This window comes from Oncorhynchus mykiss, chromosome 22 (genome assembly GCF_057628025.1).
Source record: "Oncorhynchus mykiss isolate SJ-2025 chromosome 22, ASM5762802v1, whole genome shotgun sequence".
Lineage (NCBI taxonomy): Eukaryota > Metazoa > Chordata > Actinopteri > Salmoniformes > Salmonidae > Oncorhynchus > Oncorhynchus mykiss.
The window spans coordinates 20,562,472-20,588,063 of NC_143043.1; the positions used below are offsets into that span (position 1 = coordinate 20,562,472).

General features: G+C 41.8%; 1 protein-coding gene and 1 long non-coding RNA gene across 6 annotated transcripts in view; one reads left to right on the plus strand and one right to left on the minus strand.

Moving 5' to 3' along the window:
* kalrna (kalirin RhoGEF kinase a) overlaps window positions 1–25,592 on the plus strand; it is a 285,635-nt gene that overhangs the window by 218,568 nt on the left and 41,475 nt on the right. For all 5 annotated transcript variants that reach the window (XM_036958909.2, XM_036958910.2, XM_036958911.2 and 2 more), the window contains exon 34: window positions 1,563–1,809. In XM_036958909.2, coding sequence (XP_036814804.2) covers window positions 1,563–1,809 — 247 coding nt within the window. The remainder of the gene's footprint in view (window positions 1–1,562; window positions 1,810–25,592) is intronic.
* On the minus strand, window positions 17,860–19,150 carry LOC149972823 (uncharacterized). Its single transcript, XR_016490560.1, has 2 exons — window positions 18,530–19,150; window positions 17,860–18,375 (listed from the first exon to the last, which is right to left on the minus strand). It is a non-coding gene; the product is annotated as an uncharacterized LOC149972823 (long non-coding RNA).

The following is a 25,592-nucleotide window of genomic DNA, read 5'->3' on the forward strand; positions in this document are numbered from 1 at the left end:
TACTTTTGACCCAGACCTCTTATGCGCCCTGGTCAAACGGGGTCGCTATTTTTGAGACTCAGCCATAATCACCAGACGACTATGAGATATAGTCTGTATGCGTCCGTTTATTACCACACTTCACTAACATAGTCATATAATACCATCCAGTTGAGTCATTTAGTGGGTGTGAATATGAGCAGGTTGAATCTTGCCTTGAAGGCTGAACTGAGCGATTTCCACTAGATGTGCCAGCTGCAAAGTCAAAAATGTACTATATTGTAAACATTTATGCAAACTAAAATGTGCTTTTTGGTCTCAATTTAAGGTTAGGTTTAGGCATTAGGGTTAGATTTAAAGTCTGATTTTAAGACTTTGTGGCTGTGCCAGCTAGTGATCACTCTGCAGAGCTGCCTCCAGAACAAGATTTGTGACAAACACGGCTAACCTGCTATAAATATGACGGCATGACTTCTCTTTCTAGAAACTAAGCTGATCTTTGATACTGATAATGAGTTCATGACCAGGTCAACTGTGTTGAACTGATACACTCTCCTACATATTTATTTGGACAGAGAAGCTCAAATATTTAATTTGGCGTGTTACTCCAGCATTTTGGATTTGAGACCAAATGTTTTATGAGGTGACAGTACAGAATGTCACCTTTTATTTGACGTTATCATTGTACATATCTGTTTTATCGTAGAAATGAAATCACTTTGTGTATCTAGTCCCCCCACTTGAAGGTATAAGTATTTGGACAAGTTCACTTACAATGTATATTGTCAAAGGTTTAGTATTTGGCCCCATATTCCTAATATTCAATGACTACATCAAGCTTGTCAAGCTACAAATTTGTTGGATGCATTTTCAATTTGTTTTGGTTGTCTTTCTGCTGTGTTGTATAAATGATGTATCGTATCATTTTGGAGTCACTTTTATTGTAAAGAAGAATGGAATATATTTCTGAACACCACATTATAGTGGATGCTACCATGATTGCGGGTAATCATTCATGAATTGTGAATAATGATGAGTTAGAAAGTTAGATGCACAAAGATCATTTCATCCTCTAACTTTCTAACTCATCATTGTTCACGATTCATTCATAATTATCTGTAATGATTATCATAAGCTGTCCCACATGACACCCTATTCCCTGCAAAGCTCACAGCTCAGGTCCCAGTGTAGGTCAAGCAGGTAGCCTAGTGGTTAGTGTTGGGCCAGTAACCGAAAGGTTGCTGGATCGAATCCCCGAGCTGACAAGGTGACAAAGGAAAATCTGTCGTTCTGCCCCTGAACAAGGCACTTAACGCACTGTTCCACTTTAGGCCGTCATTGTAAATAATAATTTGCTCTTCACTGACTTGCCGAGTTAAATAAGAAAATGAAATAGCCCTGTTGTGGTTATGACGGTATTCAGATATTAGTTTAATGGAGTGCTATGAGCATATGCATAAAAACAATATGAGCTCTTTCCTTTTCTCTGCCATGATAATAGTATTATTTGTGCGAAAGACCCGCCTTGTTTTAAAGACTATATAACTCACTGTTCTCTCTCTCTTTCTGTCTCTCTCTCTCAGCTCTCCGGGGGCTGTGAGTTGACGGTGGTGTTGCAGGACTTCACAGCAGGTTGTTCCAGTGAGCTCAGCCTTCAGACGGGTCAGACGGTGGAGTTGCTGGAGAGGCCCAGTGACCGCCCCGGCTGGTGTCTGGTGCGGACCACCGACCGTAGCCCCCCTCAGGAGGGCCTGGTGCCCAGCTCGGCCCTCTGTATCTCCCACTCCCGCAGCAGCGTGGAGATGGAGTGCTTCTTCCCCACAGGGAAAGGTAAGGGCATCAACCATTTTACAGTTGAATAAAGAAGGACAGATTTACTAGTAGATCTTTATAGAATGAAGGTGACATTTGGTCAACAAAAACAAGAAGGACCAATGGACTGTTTGTAAAAGTACAATGCATTTAATGTGATGGCTTGTTCAATAGAACGAAATCTTACAATTGTCTTGGTCCTCTGTTGTTTTGGTTTGGCAGCATGGTAATGTCACGTCTTTGTATCTCTCATTCAATGTCAGAGCTGTGGAAATATTTGATATGAATATACCCGCAGCAAATGTTTACCATTGTTTCACCTGCTACGGGCACTGCTGGATTTTTCAGAACTTGGAAGCATTTTGTTCCCAGACAACTCAACATGTCTTAGTCCTACCTGTAGAGGGAGGTGTTGGTTGTCACTAGGATTCGAGGCAGGTTGGCCATTTGACAGCTAGGGGAACATTTTGCCTCTGAGGAACCCTTGACATTTTACCTCGATACAATATCCGTCTCCACTTACGTCACTCAGAAAGGTTTTTAGGTATAATGATGGCAATTCTCTCAAACGGTTTTCACTTCAACATGCTGCTCACACTGTGATAGTAGCTAATGCCTCCCTGCTTTCCAGGACAAATGTAAAAGAGGTTCCGTTATGACTTTCATGGAGGCTCTCTCTAGCGTGGTCTAATGTTGTGTATATGGAATTGTAATTAGATTTTGATGTAGCGTTGAAAGGGGGTAGTTTTGACACTTGTCCTGTAACTTTAATTTACGTAGAGCTATCCATTGTCCGAATGAAACGTTTGTGTCAAACAGAGAGAGAGCGTACCACAGAAGTTTATAGAGTTGAACTTAGGGGTCACTGTGTGTCACATTTAGCCCAACAATGAGCACCATTATGCTCTTTCGAACACAGCCCATCCATAGCAACTTAACAAAGGAGCACAGTGGTTGCCGTAGGGATTTCTTCGGGTTATAAAATAAAATTCTACTTGTCACATGCTTCGTAAACAACAGGTGTAAGTGAAATGCTTACTAGCGGGTCCTTTTCCAACAATGCAGAGTTAAAGATCTAGAAGTTGCCCTAATGCCGATTGAGTCTGCTTTTTTTTAAACATTTGTAACAGAGCCGGTGTGCTTTCTAGGAGTCCATGTTGTGAAATGACTGGCTATTGTTAGCCGCCTCAGTGAGTATCTGACGAACCTCTTGTTATTGTTCATAGGACATTCCTTTGTCTCCTGTCCCGAATTTCCTTTGTTTTGCTGATTTGGACCTAAAACATCCCTTGTTCCTATTCTGAGATGCTGTGGACACCCTTGCTTCCTGTGCTTCTGTGAAAAGGGATTCTTTTTGGAATATAGTTTATGGTAGTGTTGGTTGATTGAGTAGCACAGTGATACCACAAGGCTTAAGATAATACAGTTTGCTGAGCACTGTTGGGTTCTTCATATCCATTACATCCAAGTTAGTCATTTTGCATGTACAGTGCCTTCCGAAAGTATTCACACCCCTTGACATTTTCCACATTTTGTTGCGTTACAGCCTTAATTCAAAATGGATTAAACATATTTATTTTCAAACCCATCTGCACACAATACCCCATCATATTGGTAATTTGGTATTTTATTAGGATGCCCATTAGCTGTTGCAAAAGCAGCAGCTACTCTTCCTGGGGTCCACATGAAACATGACATAATACAGAACATTAATAGACAAGAACAGCTCTAGGACAGAACTACATATATTTTTTCAAGGCACAGGCACACGTAGCCTACATATCAATACATACACACACGCTATCTAGGTCCAATAGGGGAGAGGCGTTGTGCCGTGAGGTGTTGCTTTATCTGTTTCTTGAAACCAGGTTTGCTGTTCATTCGAGCAATATGAGATGGAACGGAGTTCCGTGCAATAATGGCTTTATATAATACTGTACGTTTTCTTGTATTTGTTCTGGATTTGGGGACTGTGATAAGACCCCTGTTGGCATGTCTGGTGGGGTACGTATGTGTGTCAGTGCTGTGTGTAAGTTGACTATGCAAGCAATTTGGGACTTTCAACACATTCATATTTCTTATTAAAATAAGTGATGCAGTCAGTCTCTCCTCAACTCTTAGCCAAGAGAGACTGGCATGCATAGTATTTATATCAGCCCTCTGATTACAATGAAAAGTAAGACATGCCGCTCTGTTCTCAGCCAACTGCAGCTTAAAACCTCTTGGATCTACCCATCCCGGATCCGGGAGAATTGTCATCAACTGACACTAATTAGCATAACGCAACGGACATAAATATTACTCGGAAATATTCATATTCATGAAATCACAAGTGAAATATATTGAAACACAGCTTAGCCTTTTGTTAATCACCCTGTCATCTCAGATTTTGAAATTATGCTTTACAGCCAAAGCAAGACAAGCATTTGTGTAAGTTTATCGATAGCCTAGTATAGCATTATGCCTAGCTAGCAGCAGGCAACCTGGTCACAAAAATCAGAAAAGCAATACAATTAAATCGTTTACCTTTGATGAGCTTTGAATGTTTTCACTCACGAGCCTCCCAGTTAGATAGCAAATGTTCCTTTTTTCCAAAAATATTATTTTTGTAAGTCGAAATAACTCCGTTAGTTCTTCACGTTTGGCTGAGAATTCGACCGGAAATTGCGGTCACGACAACCCCGAAAAATATTCCAAATTTGCTCCATAATATCGACAGAAACATGGCAAACGTTGTTTATAATCAATCCTCAAGGTGTTTTTCAAATATCTATTCGATAATATATCAACCGGGACAGGTGGCTTCTTAGTAGGAAAGAGAGAAACAATGGCAGCATTTGTCTTTTACGCACAAAACACTCTTGAGAGCCTCCAGCTGACCACTGACGCAATGTTGACGTTCAGGCTCATTTTGCAAAATAAAAGCCTGAAACTATGTATTGTGACACTTGACACGTTAGGGAAGCCATAGAAAAAGGAATCTGATATCTTATTCACTGCTCAATAGGGACGCATAGGAACTCAGAGCTTTCTAAATAAGAGTCCCTTCCTGATTGGATTTTTCTGAGGCTTTCGCCTGCAATATCAGTTCTGTTATACTCACAGACAATATTTGTACAGTTTTGGAAACTTTAGAGTGTTTTCTATCCTAAACTGTCAATTATATGCATGTTCTAGCATCTTGTCCTGACAAAATAGCCCATTTACTTTGGGAACGTTATTTTTCCAAAAATGAAAATAGTGCCCCCTAGATTCAACAGGTTATAACTAGGTCTTTCCTTGCAGCACTTGACCACACGACTGGACAATAATCAAGATAAGACAAAACTAGAGCCTGTAGGGCTTGCTTTTTGAAGTGTGGTGTCAAAAAAGCAGAGCATCTCTTTATTACATACCTCTTCCCATCTTTACAACCATTGAATCTATATGTATTGACCATGACAGTTTACAATCTAAGGTAACACCAAGTAATTTAGTCTCCTCAACTTGTTCAACAGCCACACCATTCATTACCAGATTCAGCTGAGGTCTAGAACTTAGGGAAGGATATGTACCAAGTACAATGATCTTAGTTTTAGAGATGTTCAGGACCAGATTACTACTGGCCACCCATTCCAAAACAGACTGCAACTCTTTGTTAAGGGATTCGGTGACTTCATAGCTGTGGTTGCTGATGCGTATATGGTTGATTCATCAGCATACATGGACACACATGCTTTGTTTAATGCCAGTGGCAGGTCATTGATAAAAATAGAAAAGAGTAGAGGGCCTAGAGAGCTGCCCTGCGGTACACCACACTTTACATGTTTGACAATAGTGAAGCTTCCATTAAAGAAAAGCCTTTGAGTTCTATTAGAGGTTGAAAAACCATAACACATACAGTTGAAGTCGGAAGTTTCCATATACCTTAGACAAATACATTTAAACTCCGTTTTTCACAATTCCTGCCATTTAATCCAAGTAAAAAGTTCCTGTCTTAGGTCAGTTAGGATCACCACTTTATTTTAAATGTGAAATGTCAGAATAATAGTAGAGAGAATGATTTATGTCTGCTTTTATTTATTTCATCACATTCCCAGTGGGTCAGAAGTTTACATACACTCAATTAGTATTTGGTAGCATTGCCTTTAAATTGTTTAACTTGGTTCAAACGTTTCAGGGTAGCCTTCCACAAGCTTCCCACAATAAGTTGGGTGAATTTTGGCCCATTCCTCCTGACAGAGCTCCGAAAAGTACGATCTTTGTCCCCATGTGCAGTTGCAAACCATAGTCTGGCTTTTTTATGGCGGTTTTGGAGCAGTGGCTTCTTCATTGTTAAGGGGCCTTTCAGGTTATGTCAATATAGGACTTGTTTTACTGTGGATATAGATATTTTTGTATCCTGCAGCATCTTCACAAGGTCACTTTTTGCACCAAAGTACGTTCATCTCTAGGAGACAGAAAGCGTCTCCTTCCTGAGCGGTATGATGGCTGGTCCCATGGTGCGTACTATTGTTTGTACAGATGGACGTGGTACTTTCAGGCGTTTGGAAATTATTCCCAAGGATGAACCAGACCTGTGGAGGTCCACAATTTTTTTCTGAGGTCTTGGCTGATTTCTTTTGATTTTCCCATGATGTCAAGCAAAGAGGCATTGAGTTTGAAGCTAGGCCTTGAAATACATCCACAGGTACACCTCCAATTGACTCAAATGATGTCAATTAGCCTATCAGAAGCTTCTAAAGCCGTGACATCATTTTCTGGAATTTTCCAAGCTGTTTAAAGGCACAGTGAACTTAGTGTATGTTAGTGAATGTTCAATTTTGATCAACTGGAATTGTGATACAGGGAATTATAAGTGAAATAATCTGTCTGTAAACAATTTTTGGAAAAAAGACGTCGTGCACAAAGTAGATGTCCTGACCGACTTGCCAAAGCTATAGTTTGTTAACAAGACATTTGTGGAGTGGTTGAAAAACGAGTTTTAATGACTCCAACCTATGTGTATGTAAACTTCCAACTTCAATTGTATATTTTTTCAACAACAGGTTATGGTCAATAGAATCAAAGGCTGCACTGAAATCTTACTGTACAGCTCCCACAATCTTCTTATTATCAATTTCTTTCAACCGCTCATCAGTCATTTGTGTCAGTACATGTTGAGTTATCTTCTCTATGAGCATGCTGAAAGTTTGTTAATTTGTTTACAGAGAAATAGCATTGTATTTGGTCAAACACCATTTTTTTCCCCCAACAGTTTGCTAAGAGCTGGCAGCAAGCTTATAGGTCTGCTGTTAGAATCAGTAAAGGCTGCTTCACCACTCTTGGGTAGTGGAATGATTTTGGCTTCCCTCCAGGCCTGAGGACAAAGACTTTTCTCTAGGCTCAGATTAAAGACATGACAGATAGGAGTTGCTATAGAGCCGGTTACCATGCTCAGTAGCTTTCCATCTGTTGTCAATGCCAGGAGGTTTGTCATTATTGATTGATGGATAACAATATTTATTCCACACTAACTTTACAAAATTCTAACTTGCAAATGCTTTTATTTCATTATTTGTTTTTTTATGCATGAATGCGATGGCTCACTGTTTGTTGTTGGCATTTCCTGCCTAAGTTTGCCAATGAAGTAATCATTAAAATATTTGGCAACATCAAATGGTTTTGTGACGAATAAGCCATCTGATTCGATGAAAGATGGGAGTTGAATTTGTTTTCCTGCCCGTCATGTTCCATCATTCTTTATATCATTGATCTTAGCTTCATAATACAATTTCTTGTTCATTTTGTTGAGTTTAGTCACATCATTTCTCAATTTGTAGTAAGTCAGCCAGTCATATTAGCCACTCCTTTTGCCCAATCTCTTTCAACCATACAGTTTTTAAAATCCTCATCAATCCATGGAGCCTTAACAGTTCTAATAGTCCGTTTCTTAACAGGTGCATGTTTATCAACCATCATAAATTCCTCAGGTACTACATCTGGATGCTCCTCATTAATCACATCAGACCAACAAATATTTTTAACATCATCCACATAAGAGTCACAGCAAAATCTTTTGTATGATCTCTTATACACTATTTTGGGCCCAGCTTTTGGAACTTTGGCTTTCCTGGATGTAGCCACTATATTGTGATCACTGCATCCAAAGTTCTACAGGATTAGTATAAATGTGGATGATCTTGTTCCTGTTGTGTTTGTAAACACCCTGGTAGGTTAATAACCTGAACCAGATTACAGGCACTGGTTACAGTGAGAAGCTTCCTCTTGAGCAGACAGCTTGATGAAATCCAGTCAATATTCAGGTCCCCAAGAAAGTAGATCTCTCTGTTTACATCACATACACTATCAAGTATTTCACACACATTATTTAGATATTGTTAGCACTTGGTGGCCTAAAGCAACACCCCAAACAAAAAGGCTTTAGATGTGCCAAGTGAACCTGCAACCACAACACTTGAATAAAAATTCACATAAGATCTTCTATAGGCATTATAGGGATATGGCTCTGAATATATACAGCAACACCTCCCCATAAGCATTTGTACAACTGACTTTCCCTTTCTGTCTCTTCTATAGATGTTATATCCTTGTATTGCTACTACTGTATCATCAAAGTGAGTCTCAAAAATTCCTAATATATTAATTTTATCTGATGTTAGCAAGTTATTGATTTCATGAACCTTATTTCTAAGGCTGCATATATTAATATGGGCTATTTTCAGCCCTTTCCTGGGTAGCTTATCAGAGATAGACAGACATAATATGGAAAAGAGCACACAAAGCAAGAGGAAACAATATACATTCAGCAGTCCATTAATCAATTGCTGTGTGTGTGCGCTCTGCAGGGTTGAAGCTACAAACCCATAGGCTTGGTTCTCTCATCCCTTCCAGGCTTCTGGGAGGGAGGGAGGGAGGGTGGACAATGAGCCTGTCATAGCGGATGTAAGCAATATCCACTCCAAAGTGAAAACATGTTTTTAGAAAATGTTGCACATTTATTGAAAATGAAATACAGAAATATCTCATTTACATACTGTGCATTGGAAAGTTTTCAGACCCCTTGACTTTTTCCACATTTTGTTACGTTTACAGCCTTAATCTAAAATATATATATTTTTTTATCCCTCCTCAATCTACACATAATACCCGATAATGACAAAGGAAAAATCTGGTTTTTAGAAATGTTTGCAAAAAAAATAAAATTTACATAAGTATTCAGACCCTTTACTCAATACTTTGTTGAAGCACCTTTGGCAGGGATTGAGTCCTCTTCGAGTCAGCTTCGAGTCCTCTTGGGTATGACGCTACGTGCTTTGCACACCTGTATTTGAGGAGTTTCTCCCATTCTTCACTGCATATCCTCTCAGCCTTTGTCAGGTTGGATGGGGAGCTTCGCTGCACTGCTATTTTCAGATTTCTCCAGAGATGTTCGATCGGGTTCGAGTCCGGGCTCTGGCTGGGCCACTCAAGGACATTGAGACTTGTCCTAAAGTCACTCCTGCGTTGTCTTTGCTGTGTGCTTCGTGTCGTTGTCTGAAGTCCTGAGCGCCCTGGAACAGATTTTAATCAAGGATCTCTCTGTACTTTGCGCTGTTCATCTTTCCCTCGATCCTCACTAGTCTCCCAGTCCCTGCTGGAGAAAATCATCTCCACGGCATGATGCTGCCACCACCATGCTTCACCATAGGGATGGTGCCAAGTTTCCTCCAGACGTGACGCTTGGCATTCAGGCCAAAGCATTCAATCTTGGTTTTATCAGACCAGAGAATCTTGTTTCTTCTGGTCTGAGATCCTTTAGGGGACTTTTGGCAAACTCCATGTGGGCTGTCATGCCTTTTACTGAGTGGTGGCTTCCATCTGGCTACTCTACCATAAAAGCCTGATTGGTGGAGTGCTGCAGAGATGGTTGTCCTTCTGGAAGGTTCTCCCATCTCCACAGAGGAACGCTGGAGCTCTGTCAGAGTGACCATCGGGTTCTTGGTTACCTCCCTTCTTGGTTACCGCCACTGTGTTTTTGGGGACCTTCAATACTGCAGACATTTTGGTACCCTTCCACAGATCTGTGCCTCAACACAATCTTGTCTTGGAGCTCTACAGCGGTTCCTTTGACCTCATGGCTTTGTTTTTGCTCTGACATGCACTGTCAACTGTGGTACCTTATATAGACAGGTCTGTGCCTTTCCAAATCATGTCCAATCAACTGAATTTACCACAGGTGGTCTCCAATCAAGTTGTAGAAACATCTCAAGGATGATCAATGGGAACAGGATGCACCTGAGCTCAATTTGGAGTCTCATAGCAAAGGGTCTGAATACTTATGTAAATAAGGTATTTCTGTTTTTTTAAATATACATTTGCAAAAAAATCGAACCCTTTTTGCTGTGTCATTATGAGGTACCCTGTGTAGATTGATGATTCAGAATGCACTGTAAGTATTCAGACCCCTGAGTCAATATTTTGTCGAAGCACCTTTGGCTGCGATTACAGCTTTGAGTTTGCGCTGTTCTGTGAAGGGAGCGTTGTACGAGATCTTCAGTTCCTTGGTTCCTTGGTAGTTTCTCACATGGAATAGCCTTAATTTCTCAGAACAAGAATAGACTGACCAGTTTCACAAGAAAATGATTTGTTTCTGGTCATTTTGAGCCTGTAATCGAACCTATAAATGCTGACACTCCAGATACTCAACTAGTCTAAAGAAGGCCAGTTTTATTGCTTCTTTAATCAGGACAACATTTTTCAGCTGTGCTAACATAATTGCAAAAGGGTTTTCTAATGATCAATTAGCCTTTTAAAATGATATACTTGGATTAGCTAACACAACGTGCCATTGGAACACAGGAGTGATGGTTGCTGATAATGGACCTCTGTAAGCCTATGTAGATATTCCATTAAAAATCTGCCGTTTCCAGCTACAATGGTCATTTACAACATTAACAATGTCTACACTGTCACGCCCTGGTCGAAGTATTTTGTGTTTATTTTCATTTATTTGGTCAGGCCAGGGTGTGGCATGGGTTTTTGTATGTGGTGTGTTGGGATTGTAGCTTAGTGGGGTGTTCTAGTGAAGTCTATGGCTGTCTGAAGTGGTTCTCAATCAGAGGCAGGTGTTTATCGTTGTCTCTGATTGGGAACCATATTTAGGCAGCCATATTCTTTGGGTGTTTTGTGGGTGATTGTCCTTAGTGTCCTGATGTCCTTGTTCTGTGTTAGTTTACACAAGTATGGGCTGTTTCGGTTCTCGTTAAGTTCATTGTTTTGGTAGTGTTTGTGTTTAGTGTGTTTTTTCATTAAACATGAATCGTAATCTACACGCTGCATTTTGGTCCGACTCTCCTTCACCACAAGAGAACCGTTACATACACTGTATTTCTGATCAATTTGATGTTATTTTAATGGACAAAAAATGTGCTTTTCTTTAAAAAACAGTCATTTCTAAGTGACCCTAAACTTTTGAACGGTAGTGTATGTCTGGTTTGAACTTTTTCCCCACAATAAGGAAATTCCCATTCTTGTGGCCTCGTAGATACACTACGTTGTTTTTCCCGCACTCACACATTTTCTCTTTAATTTTCTCGGAAACATTCTCACATTTTACAATAGAACATGCTCCTTCTGCCCGTGATCTTGTCAGAGAAATACCAGTTCCCCATGGGTTTGTGACATACTGAACATTCTTTGATGAAAACAAGTAATCTCTCATCACCCACCTCATGTAGGGTTGTGTGTTTTTGCACAGCTATCTATGGCCGTACAAAGTTCAAGGAAGTAAGTAAGAACAATGAAAAGCTGGTGGTGGTGGTGGTGTTGTCGTCTCACCAGTGCTTGTCATTAATGGTCATGTAACTCAGACATTCTCGTCATAGTTTCAGGGAAGAATGATCCTAACCCTAATAATGTATGAACATTGACATCCAGATTTTTTGTTGTTTGTTGTTAGTGACAGTTGGTGAGCGCTAGAGTTAGAATTAGTTAAGAGCTATTTAGAGGAAGTGTGAGTTAGTTAAATGACGGTCAAATAAATGAAGGCCACCGAAGCGAGGCGTCCTGTCTCTGTGTATGTGTGGTCGGTTGCTCGCCATGTTCCGTTCAATAAGACACACATTAACTCTCGTTTGTTTCAGGGATCAACTCATTTGCCTATCCACTGCATACTGCCGGCTAAGACTTTCCTCAGAGAAGAGCCTGGCCTTGTTTTTCCATGACAGTATGCAAAACTAAGAGCTGTCGTACAGACACAGCTGTACAATATGGAAATTTGCACAGCAAGAAGAAAATACTCCAGTGTGAAAAGGGTCATGTAGAGATGCGGGTCGTAAGGGCAGATATTTCCGGAGGTGGGGTTCAGGTATTTGATGTGTTATTTATTTACAGTGTTCAGGAGTGATAGCCCGGCAAAAGATATCCACAAGATAAACGGGTCGACGACAGACTTACTTCTCAAACAAAATCAACTGCAATAAGCCTGAAACAGGCTTAGCCTGTAGCTTCCATAGCTATTACAGGTTGGGGGTGTGCTTGGCTCAAGCAGCCTCCCCACTTGATTTCTAAAGCAGAACTGAATTTCTCTCCAAAAAAGAGCCAATATACAGTTTAAGAAAGTACACTTCCTGGAACCAATCAACATCGAACAAGTCAACATCAAACAAATCTCACTAATACAAATGTAGGTCGATTTCTCATAATTACCACATGACATATATTCGGTCTTAAACCGAATTGACCACTTCCATGTGCACTTTAAATGAAGCACACGTTGAACAACATGAATCATGAATGGTTACATGAATGGAACTGGCAAATGGCAGAAACCCAGTAACGTACTGTATGGCGGTGCACGAATGCGTGCGCACCCCTGACGCACAACCCAAATGACAGCGACAGACACATGGAGCTCTGACAACACGGGAAGTATGAACAAAGGAAAGCATTAACAGAATAAAATAAACCGTTTCTAGCTTGTGGCTGTTACGATTATTCTGTGCACATGAAACAACCTTCCACTGTTGAGTAGGCTAGAGACAGGTAATGTACCACATTGTTTGGAACAGATTATACAAAACGTCCTCTACATACGTACAATGTTCCTACCGAACTGGGCATGAACTATAAACTGGAGCTTACTGCAAAGGTGCAAAATAATAATAATAATAATAATAGTCACCTTATGAAAAGGCAATGCCGGCAAAATAAATTTGATTAATTTTTTATTTTATTTCACCTTTATTTAACCAGGTAGGCAAGTTGAGAACAAGTTCTCATTTACAATTGCGATCTGGCCAAGATAAAGCAAAGCAGTTCGACACATACAACGACACAGAGTTACACATGGAGTAAAACAAACATACAGTCAATAATACAGTATAAACAAGTCTAAATACGATGTGAGCAAATGAGGTGAGATAAGGGAGGTAAAGGCAAAAAGGCCATGGTGGCAAAGTAAATCAAATATAGCAAGTAAAACACTGGAATGGTAGATTTGCAATGGAAGAATGTGCAAAGTGCAAAGTAGAAATAAAAATAATGGGGTGCAAAGGAGCAAAATAAATAAATTAATTAAATACAGTTGGGAAAGAGGTAGTTGTTTGGGCTAAATTATAGGTGGGCTATGTACAGGTGCAGTAATCTGTGAGCTGCTCTGACAGTTGGTGCTTAAAGCTAGTGAGGGAGATAAGTGTTTCCAGTTTCAGAGATTTTTGTAGTTCGTTCCAGTCATTGGCAGCAGAGAACTGGAAGGAGATGCGGCCAAAGAAAGAATTGGTTTTGGGGGTGACTAGAGAGATATACCTGCTGGAGCGTGTGCTACAGGTGGGAGATGCTATGGTGACCAGCGAGCTGAGATAAGGGGGGACTTTACCTAGCAGGGTCTTGTAGATGACATGGAGCCAGTGGGTTTGGCGACGAGTATGAAGCGAGGGCCAGCCAACGAGAGCGAACAGGTCGCAATGGTGGGTAGTATATGGGGCTTTGGTGACAAAACGGATTGCACTGTGATAGACTGCATCCAATTTGTTGAGTAGGGTATTGGAGGCTATTTTGTAAATGACATCGCCAAAGTCGAGGATTGGTAGGATGGTCAGTTTTACAAGGGTATGTTTGCATGAGTGAAGGATGCTTTGTTGCGAAATAGGAAGCCTATTGTAGATTTAACTTTGGATTGGAGATGTTTGATATGGGTCTGGAAGGAGAGTTTACAGTCTAACCAGACACCTAAGTATTTGTAGTTGTTCTAAGTCAGAGCCGTCCAGAGTAGTGATGTTGGACAGGCGGGTAGGTGCAGGTAGCGATCGGTTGAAGAACATGCATTTAGTTTTACTTGTATTTAAGAGCAATTGGAGGCCACGGAAGGAGAGTTGTATGGCATTGAAGCTTGCCTGGAGGGTTGTTAACACAGTGTCCAAAGAAGGGCCAGAAGTATACAGAATGGTGTCGTCTGCATAGAGGTGGATCAGAGACTCACCAGCAGCAAGAGCGACCTCATTGATGTATACAGAGAAGAGAGTCGGTCCAAGAATTGAACCCTATGGCCGTAGGGGCACAGTCATGGTCCACATTTCAGAAACTGGTGGGGGGTTTGAAGCGCTGTCACCATTATTACATTTGTTTTAGCAACTTGTCTCAGCAGCATACATATTAGATGCAAAGAGGGTAGAAATGGCTTATTTGGTCGATATTACTTGCCAAGCAGACAGACCCAGCGCCACTATAAAATGACTGAGAGGACAGTTGAAATCAGTGAGGGGGCCAAAAAATGTGGGGTTCTTGCATTGGAATTAAATTGAATTCTGCTTATATCACGCTATACCACAATTATCGTAAAGTTCAAACCCTGAGATTGTGATACTATCGGGTGCTTTTGAAGTGACAGGTTGGCGTGACATCTCTGTAGCCCATCTCCACTGTATCAGCACAATGGACAGAGGCAATGGACAGAGGCAATGGACAGAGGCAATGGACAGAGGCAATGGACAGAGGCAATGGACAGAGGCAATGGACAGAGGCAATGGACAGAGGCAATGGACAGAGGCAATGGACAGAGGCAATGGACAGAGGCAATGGACAGAGGCAATGGACACACTAAAAGCAAGGCCTATTTGGCATTGAAAATGTAGGCTGGCAAAATAAGTAATTTTGCCATTCCATTAACCCTAGGTTTTTGCTGAAAGTGACGCCTCTGGCTATAACACCAAGATGTTGATCAAAACCTACCAGCTTGATTGTTTCTTACCTTTTTCAGAATAGTTGCAGCTTCCTTGATGCTCTGTTGAACTTCCTGAGTAATCGATCATTCCATTCTCACCAAAACCTTCTTGTAAGATCGCCCTGAAATGCCAGTTGGATTAGTTGTGCTTTCCTTGGGTGTAGCATGATTCATCTGTGCTGACTGAACACGTTTGTCAAAGTGGAAAATGAGTTCTTGCCAGGTGCCTATCATTAACAAGTGTCGACATCTCAGTTCCCATAGCACTTCAAACTTGTGTATCTTTCCACATTGCAGTGCATTTCAAATGCTACTTGCTTGGTAAGTGCCTAGCGAATCCATTGGTCCAATCAATAGCAATGCTTCCAGTTAAAATACCCACCTTGGGTGAAGGCCTTGTCTGCATTAGGATTCTAGGCTGGCTCCTCTGTTCTAAGATCGTCAGGAACAGTTGGAGGTGGAGGGGGCTGTTGAGCCATTTATCTTGGCGGCGCTTGTGAAAGGGGGGGTATGTTCTGCACGCGTAGCTTGCTGGAGCTAGGCAGCGTCATCGCTGCTTGGCTTGGCGGCAGCCTCAGTGCTTTGATTTTAATATCCATCGCGGCAGTGGCAGATTAGCTGGTTAGAGCGATACAGGCTAGTAACACTAATGCCTTTTGCGGCTAGCTGAGAAGCTAAACTCTAGCGGTGGGGGCGTGAGGCAGAGTTGAGTGAAGCAGCTTCAACTGTAAATTGAAGCAGCTTCATGCTTATACATCAAAATCAATTATTACAAGCTGAGGCCCCTACACACAAACACGCTCTGTCCGTGGTGCTGATACAGCGCGATACAGATTTCGTGACAACCTGTCACTCAATCATTGCAACATTTGGGCTATTTTTATATAGGGACATAAAACTAAAACTGAGGTGGCACAAGTTTTAATTGAGGGGGCTATGTCCCCTTTTGCCCCCTCATGGATCCGGGCCTGCAGGCAGAGCTGTTTTATCAAAACAAAAATATCCTGGTGCATTCAGACACAGCCAGTGGTGTAAAGTACTTAAGAAAAAATACTTTAAAGTACTATACTGAACAAAAATATAAATTCAACATGTAAAGTGTTGGTCCCATGTTTCATGAGCTGAAATATAAGATCCTAGAAATGTTCCATACGCATAAAAAGCTTATTTCTCTCCAATTTTGTGCACAAATTGGTTTACATTCCTGTTAGTGATCATTTCTCCTTTGCCAAAATTATCCATCCACCTGACAGGTGTGGCATATCAAGAAGCTGATTAAACAGCATGATCATTACACAGGTGCACCTTATAAAAGGCCACTCTAAAATGTGCAGTTTTGTCACACAACACAATGCCACAGATGTCTCAAGTTTTGAGGGAGCATTCAATTGGCATGCTGACTGTAGGAATGTCCACCAGAGCTGTTGCCAGAGAATTGAATGAACATTTCTCTACCATAAGCGGCCTCCATCATTTTAGAGAATTTGGCAGTATGTTCAACCGGCCTCACAACCTCAGACCACGTGTGAGGCAAATGGTGGTCACACCAGATACTGGCCTCTTTCTGATCCATGCCCCAACTTTTTTTTTTAAAGGTATCTGTGACCAACAAATGCATAACCATAACCGTCTGGTTTGCTTAATAAGCCATTTGAAATGATTTAAACTTTTACTATATTATATTTTAAACCAGATACTTTTAGACTTTTACTGAAGTAGTATTTATTTTATTAGTATTTTTTAAATTTTTATATAATTTTTATATACCCCCAGAATATCTAGTGGCACAGCTAGCACTGCAGTGCAGTGCCTTAGACCACTGCGCCACTCGGGAGGCCCTCAAGTAGTATTTTACTTGCCGACTTCCAGTTTTACTTGAGTCATTTTCTATTAAAGTATCTTTACTTTTACTCAAGTATGACAATTGGGTACTTTTCCCACCACTGGACACAGTTGTAACTGCAAAGCCAGCCATGGTGCGCTCGCATATGGGGCTCAGCCAGGACTGTTACTTTTGCAACTAAATGAACATTTTAACACTGATTAAATTTGAAGTTGGGAAAATAGATAGCAAAAATGCAGAAGGGTGTTAAATGCCTGTAAACAGTTTGGGGAGCATTTTTTCCCCCCACAGATTTAATCATTTAATATTAGGCCTACTGATTATTTCTCACTATCTACTTGCGAGTCTGCGAGATACTCATTGACAGACTGCGAGCTACCAGGCATGCAGTTTTCTTCCAATGTTCAACCTTTGGTAGTAGGCTGATGGAAGGCTACTTAGAGTCAGAGTCGGCGGTACAGCGAAGCCTAATCAGACATGGCCGTGCTCATCATGGTTCTTAAAGCCAAAGTGAAAAGATGCAAGGAATTTGTGTGTGGTGAACGCTGCTTAAATTGAGATTAAATTGCAATTGTGTGTCACCTGTCTACACACCACATCCCATAATGTCAAAATGGAATTATGTTTTTTGAATTTTTTTACAAATTAATTTTTAAATAAAAGCTAAAACGTCTTGAGTAAATAAGTATTCAACCCCTTTGTTATGCAAGCCTAAATAAGTTCAAGAGTAAAAATGTGCTTTGCAAGTCACATAGTAAGTTGCATGGACTAGCTCTGTGTGCAACATTTTGAATGACTACCTCATCTCTGTACCCCACACCTACAATTATCTGTAAGATCCCTCATTCAAAGACCAGGGAGATTTTCCAGTGCCTCCAAGAGAAGGACAGCTATTGGTAGATGGGTTTAAAAAAAAGCTGACATTGAATATCCCCTTGAGCATGGTAAAGTTATTAATTACACTTTGGATGGTGTATCAATACACCCAGTCACTACAAAGATACTTCCTAACTCAGTTGCTGGAAAGGAAGGACACTGCCAATGGTGACTTTAAAACAGTTAGAGTTTAATGGCTGTGATAGGAGAACTGGATAAACAATATTGTAGTAGTTATTCCCCAATACTAACCTAAATGATAGTAAAAATAAGGAATAAAAAATATTACGAAACATGCATCCTGTTTGCAAATCAACACATCAATGTGTACCACTCTTAATATTTTATCAGCAACGACGTGAGTTTTTTAGGATCCAAATCAATTGAATACAGCTCAGCACACTGGTTCAGTCTGCTTTCCAACAGACATTTGGAGACAATTCACGTTTTAGCAGGACAATAACCTAAAACACAAGCCTTGGTCATTGAGGTGACCAAGAACCCAATGGTCACTGTGACAGAGCTCCGGAGTTCCTCTGTGGATATGGGAGAACCTTCCAGAAGGACAACCATCTCAGCAGCACTCCACCAATCAGGCCTTTATGGTAGTGGCCATCTGGAAGCCACTCGTCAGTAAAAGGCACTTGCCAGCCCGCTTGGAGTTTGCCAAAAGGCACCTAAAGGACTTTCAGACATTGAGAAACAAGATTGAAAGAAACAAGTCCTGGTTACAGTTTTGACTTAAATCGGCTTCATAATTTATGGCAAGACCTGAAAATGTCTGTCTAGCAATGATCAACAACAACTTTGACAGCTGTGCAAAGCTTTTAGAGACTTACCCAGAAAGACTCACAGCTGTAATCACTGCTAAAGGTCCTTCTAAAAACTATTGACTGCGTGTGAATACTTATGTAAATTAGATATTTCTGTATTTCATTTTCAATACATTTGTGAAAATCTCAGTTTGCGCCATTTCTCAGGTGCATATGAGTAGGTCTGAACACAGTTCACCACCGCCAACTTTTCAGTTCATAGGTACCTTTTAAAAAAAGGAAATTGTCTCTCACATAGAAGTAGAAGTCAGCAATGGTCAATGGTCAGTTGTATTTGTGTAGAACTGTCAGCAGCAGACTGAGTCTTGACTTGGGTCAGCTTTCCACCACTCCCTGTGCAGTCCAAGGGCACAAGAGTAATGGTCGGGGAAACATTGACATATCCAGCCCCTTTTGCTGTAGCGTCGCCTTCAGGCCAAGCGCAGATGCACTCACAGGCCTCTCAGATTCCCCTGTACAGACAGGGACAGGAAAAGACCCGGTCAGCTCAGTCACAAGTTCCCCCTCAACATCGCCTCCAACACGATCAGGAGAGAAGTGGGCAGGAGGCAGATTGACATCCCGGACGATGTCCTCACCAGGGCTTGACTGGCACTGCAGCTCCGACTCACACCAACGCCACGGATTGATGGCTGACGGTCCTTTGTGCTTCGACGTAGCAGTAAAACTCGTTGAGCTGGTTAGGTAGAAGGGGATCACCCAATGTATAGGTGTTCTTTTGTTTGTAATTGGTGATCTTCTGAAGACTCCTCCAGACAGACGAGCAGTCGTTAGTGGAGAGTTGTTGTTCTAGCCTCTCCTTGTATGGTCCTTTGGCGGCTTTAATCCCCTTATTCAGATTATTTCACTACTCTGTAATGGTCCATGTTGCCACTCCTATGTGCCTCTTCCTTGGCAGAGCGTAGGCCTCTCAGCTCTGCATTGAGCCAGGGTTTTTCGTTGTTGAATGTGACAAAAGTACTGGTTGGAATGCAGTTTTCCCCACAGACACCAACGTACGATGTTACCCTGCCTGTGTAGTCAGGTAAACTCAGCAAAAAAAGAAAAGTCCCTTTCCCAGGACCCTGTCTTTCAAAGATAATTCGTAAAAATCCAAATAATGTCACAGATCTTCATTGTAAAGGGTTTAAACACTGTTTCCCATGCTTGTTCAATGAACTATAAACAATTAATGAACATGCACCTGTGGAACGTTCGTTAAGACACTAACAGCTTACAGACGGTAGGCAATTAAGGTCACAGTTATGAAAACTTAGGACACTAAAGTCGCCTTTCTACTGACTCTGAAAAACGCCAAAAGAAAGATGCCCAGGGTCCCTGCTGATCTGTGTGAATGTGCCTTAGGCATGCTGCAAGGAGGCATGAGAACTGCAGATGTGGCCAGGGCAATAGATTGCAATGTCCGTACTTTGAGACGCCTAAGACAACACTACAGGGAGACAGGAACGACAGCTTATCGTCCTTGCAGTGGCAGACCATGTATAACAACACCTGCACAGGATTGGTACGTGGTACAGGATGGCAACAACAACTGCCCGAGTTACACCAGGAACGCACAATCCCTCCATCAGTGCTCAGACTGTCCGCAATAGGCTGAGAGAGGCTGGACTGAGGGCTTGAAGGCCTGTTGTAGTAAGGCAGGTCCTCACCAGGCAACAACATCGCCTATGGACAAAAACCCTCCGTCGCTGGTCCAGACAGAAAGTGCTCTTCACTGACGAGTCTCGGTTTTGTCTCACCAGGAGTGATGGTCGGATTCGCGTTTATTGTCAAAGGAATGAGCATTACACCGATGCCTGTACTCTGGAGCGGGATCGGTTTGGAGGTGGAGGGTCACAGTGTGTCACATCATCGGACTGAGCTTGTTGTCATTGTAGGCAATCTCAACACTGTGCATTACAGGGAAGACATCCTCCCTCATGTGGTACCCTTCCTACAGGCTCATCCTGACATGACCCTCCAGCATGACAATGCCACCAGGCATACTGCTCTTTCTGTACGTGATTTCCTGCAAGACAAGAATGTCAGTGTTCTGCCATGGCCAGCGAGCCCAGATCTCATTCTCATTGAGCATGTTTGGGACCTGTTGGATCGGAGGGTGAGGGCTAGGGCCATTCCCCCCAGAAATGTCCTGGAAATTGCAGGTGCCTTGGTGGAATAGTGGGGTAACATCTCACAGCAAGAACTGGCAAATCTGGAGCAGTCCATGATGAGGCGATGCACTGCAGTACTTAATGTAGCTGGTGGCCACACCAGATACTGACTGTTACTTTTGATTTTGACCCCCCCTTTGTTCAGGGACACATTATTCCCTTTCTGTTAGTCACATGTCTGTGGAACTTGTTCGGGTTATGTCTCAGTTGTTGAATCTTATGTTCATACAAATATTTATACATGTTTAAGTTTGCTGAAAATAAATGCAGTTGACAGTGAGAGGACGTTTTGTTTTTTGCTGAGTTTATGTTGATATTGTCTTCCTTGAAAATGTCCCATTTGGTGGTCTATTTCTTCACTGCTCTAGTACCAGTTCTACCTGTTCATCTTGAAACACCCTTGGCCTGCCTGTGCTCTATCTGGCTGTGTGGGGCTCAGTCTGTGTCTTCCCTGAAGCACTGCTCTGTCTTTCTGTGTCCCCAACAGCCACATAGCCCAGATATGCTCAATAACAATCACACAGCTCCTTACCTGCAGTGTCCTAGTTCTCAGTACAGCACCAAGGGCACTTTGTCTGTATGCAACACAACCTGTCCTTATTTATCCTCTATAGGATTTGATACACACAAGGTGCTTCTCACATAAGCTTTTTCAGAGGCTTTACTTGGAGACTTAGAGAGGGCATAGTGGGAAAGGACTTATTTTCAGGGCGTAACATGGCAATTAACATAATGAAACCTGGCTGTCTTTCCTCAGTAGCATAAGAAGTAATAATTTTGGTGCTCATATCTGCTTGTCAAGAATGTGCCCGCACATGACATTTGACAGCCATTCCCACCCATGAAGCATATTTTAATTACTGGTAGACTGGGTGCAGTTAAAGGCACAGTGCAGTCAAAAACTTGATTTTACTGTGTTTTATATACACTACCAGTCCAACGTTTTAGAAAACCTGCTCATTCAAGGGTTTTTCTTTATTTGTACAAATTTCTACATTTTAGAATAATAGTTGAGACATTAGTGTGCAAAGCTGTCATCAAGGCAAAGGGGGGGCTATTTATAAAATATATTTTGATTTGTTTAACACTTTTTTTGGTTACTACATGATTCCATGTGTGTTATTTCATAGTTTTGATGTCTTCACTATTATTCTACAATGTAGAAAATAGTCAAAATAAAGAAAAAGCCTTGAATGAGTAGGTGTTCTCAATCTTTTGACCGGTAGTGTATTTCCACTCTAGTGTGAGGTTGAAATAATACTGTGAAATTGTTTCAATTATGTTAATGCTCTTTTAGTGCAAGGGCTGTTTGAAAAGACCGCCTGAAATGTCAGTCTGTTTTGGTGGGATGGAATTTTGGCCTGCCTGGTGGCATTCACCAATAAGAAAGGGCGTTCCAAACACTCTGAAAATAAGAGCTAATTTTCAGTTTTCCCCTGCCCACATAGATCCCTCCCAGACAGTCCGAGCAAAACACTTGTTTGAGAAATTGTCCTTTGCTAAAAAAATCTATTTTGGTTTCTTTTTGACCCTTTTTAAAACAATCACAGTCAGGTATTTCATTTCGACCCAGAAATGAATTGATATTAAGATAAAACGGCTGCATTGGACCTATATACAATATACTATAAACAATCTGGGTGTTGTCTTTATGTTTGCTAGGACCATACCGATAGGGCTAGTGGTGCCTTTGTCAAAGTGACTTATTACGTTCACCTTTTCACTCTAACCCAAGCTGCTCTCTGTGAATCAGAGGTAGTGAGTGAGTGCCTGGGAGTGTAGGGTGCGCCTGCCCTGTTCCCTCCTCCCTCCCGGTCCGTCCCTCCCCTCAGTGGAGGCAAGTGGAACAGGCTAAACTTGAAGTGGCTCGTGGCTGGTTGACTGGACTGCAGTACAGGTGCATGTTGCATCTATCTCCCCTCTCTCCCTATCATTTGTCTCCCGGAGCCATGCGCTTCCTTTAGCTGGCCAGGATGAAAAGTGGGAGGCATTGTTGCTCCTGTTGTGGTTGGATTCTTGCTAAGTGTTGCTGCTGCGGTTACAAAGTGACAGGTGCGTACCTTTACTGCTGGCTGAAGTACAACTCCAAAGGTAAGTTACATCCCTGGCTGATGTCCAGACAGAAGCGCAGCTTAACGATATGGAAGATATTTCCGTGAGAAGCTCAGCTGTGAGAACACAGAATCTGTTCTCTGATCGTAACCCTGACAGGAGCCCTATGCGTGTAAGTCCATGGTTTCGAACGGAGATCCTGAATATTGTTAAGCAATCATTTTATCTGGACATGAGCCAGGGAGGTTAATTACCATTTGAATTTGTATTTGCTACCAACATTTGTGAGAGAATGCTTGTGTCTGACTTTCCGTGCTGTAGCTGGTTGACACTATTAGACGTGTCTCCTGTTTTAATATTGCATGGCTTTACCTTGCCAGTGTTTACTTGTTTGTGGATGTTTCAGGGATCTGTTGTGTAGAATCTTAGTGGGACAATGCAGCACTCTATCACTCGCGTGCGTTCAAACCGGAATCTTTCCTCCCCGGCTATTCCCTTTCTTTTCCTCTGCTGTCGTTTTTCACTAAGGCTTGGTGTCTTCTTGCTGTGTAGAGTGCACAGAGGCAAAGTTTGTCTCTTAACGCTTTTTAGTGTGACCGGAGCGACTCACTCAAACATTTGTGAGAGAAAGCTTGTGTCTGACTTCACATCCTTCATAGTAGCTGGCTGACAGCCTGAAAACAAAAATCTCTCCCGTTTTTTAATATTGCATTTGCATTTCTCTAGTGTTTACTTGTCTGCTGATGTTTTAAGGCTTGGTGCTGTGGAGTGGACAGAGGCAAAGTGCCTCTCTGCTGAGCACTAATGTGACCTTAAGTACTGCCTCATTATATATTAACTCCGGCAGCATCTCTGGGCTGTGTACAATAAGAGAGATAGCTGCTGCAATGGTGAACACTCAATGAGAGCTGCACTGGCGCCAACAGCTATTGTACGCTGTTGTATCATTATGCTGTCTCCATGCAAGAGGATGCAGAGATTCAGAGGGATGGGGATAAAGCCGTGTCAACAATACGTTAGGTTCTGGATCAGCAGAGTAGGCTCCCATTCATAAACATTGAACGCGTCACTAAGAATTGCATAACATGTTCGTTAATAAGTCTTACAAATGTCATGGATTTTAATTTTCAACATATCTGTTATGGTATGTCTCTCAAGAATGTGGGAAAATATACGTGGAAGTCATGTTTTTCTACTCTCTAACCTAGATTATTTTTGAGGGTAGATAGTAACACCGCTGGTGTCTTTGAAGACCAAATTAGCCACAAATCTTCTTTCATGTGAAGCATTACAACAAGTTTCTTTGAAGATGACTCTTAGGGGGAACTTTAGGGAGGGCTGTCTGAATGTGGATGGGATGGCTTTCTCCTTTAATTGTTGCCCAGCGAGTTAACTAGCAGGAATGTTTTCCTCTTTGCATCGAATGTCTGGCTTATTACTGCTCTTGTTCTTGTTGTTGTTGTTTTTACATCCTTTAGGGGTTCACCTTTTGCCCGTTCAGCAAATGGACACCGACATGCTGATAATGTAACCCACACTTAGGAGGTAGCTAGTAGAGAGATTTGAAAACTCTTCGGATATGTGTGGAATGTGAGCGTGACACAATATAAGAATGCCACAAAGTGCGTGACAATGATGGACTGATGAGGAAATAAAACCTGTCTGTGAATAGAAATACCGAAACTCTGGCGTAGTACCCGTAACACCCGGTCAGGAAAAGCAGGACCCTCAGTTTCACGCATGCAAGGAATTCAACTTTCTGTTTCCAGGAAGTCAGATGAGTAGAGTAGACGAGTAAGACGCAAAAAAATACCTCACGGAGAAACAACTGATAACAAGTTTCTGCTGATTTATTCCATTGCTGACAGGGCATGTCAGTCGCAGGATACGTCCCAATTGGCACCCTATGTAGTGCCCTACTATTGAAGACAGCCCTATGGGCCCTGGTCAAAAGTAGTGCCCCACATAGGCAATAGAGTGCCTTCAGTTTAGCCTTTTAAAAGTCCATTTGGGATGAAGTTTCCAGAAGAGAAGATACGGTTGTGGCAAGTAGAATAACACATGCAAGTTGCCGGAATGTTCTGTGAACAGTTGTACTTCGATAATTAGCCATTTATTTATTTTTATTTATCCGTTATTTTACCAGGTAAGTTAACTGAGAACACGTTCTCATTTGCAGCAACGACCTGGGGAATAGTTACAGGGGAGAGGAGGGGGATGAATGAGCCAATTGTAAACTGGGGATTATTAGGTGACCGTGATGGCTTGAGGGACAGATTGGGGAATTTAGCCAGGAGACCGGGGTTAACACCCCTACTCTTACGATAAGTGCCATGGGCTCTTTAATGACCTCAGAGAGCCATATGGTGACTAAAGCTGTGGAGGATTCTCAGGCTAATTCAACACTTTCCTGAACAGACACTGCTCATAGCCCCAGAGATTCTCTTCAATTTAATTAATGTATATTAATGAATACGTCCACCTGTGGGACATTCCATACTGTACACGTCCTTAAATGTATACTGTACTAAGAACCTGTGTTACTGCATATTTGACACCACATATCAGGACAGGTAGTCACAAAAAAAAAAAACTAGAAAACAGACAGGCTGTCATGGAGGAGATTGTGTGTAGACTAGAGCAGTACACTGTCAGCTGTTGTTCTTATGTGCGGTGAGAATGGGGAATTAGGTGTATTGAGAGTGATAGCAGCCTGAAGGCTGTGTTGTTGAGTTGTGGCCAGAAGCAATGGAGCTTCTGAGAGGGTGACAAGAAGCCTGAGGCAGTATGTATCAAGTGCTTAATTCGGAGTGGTGATCTAGGATCAGCTCCCCCCAGTCCATGTAATCTTATTCATTGTGATC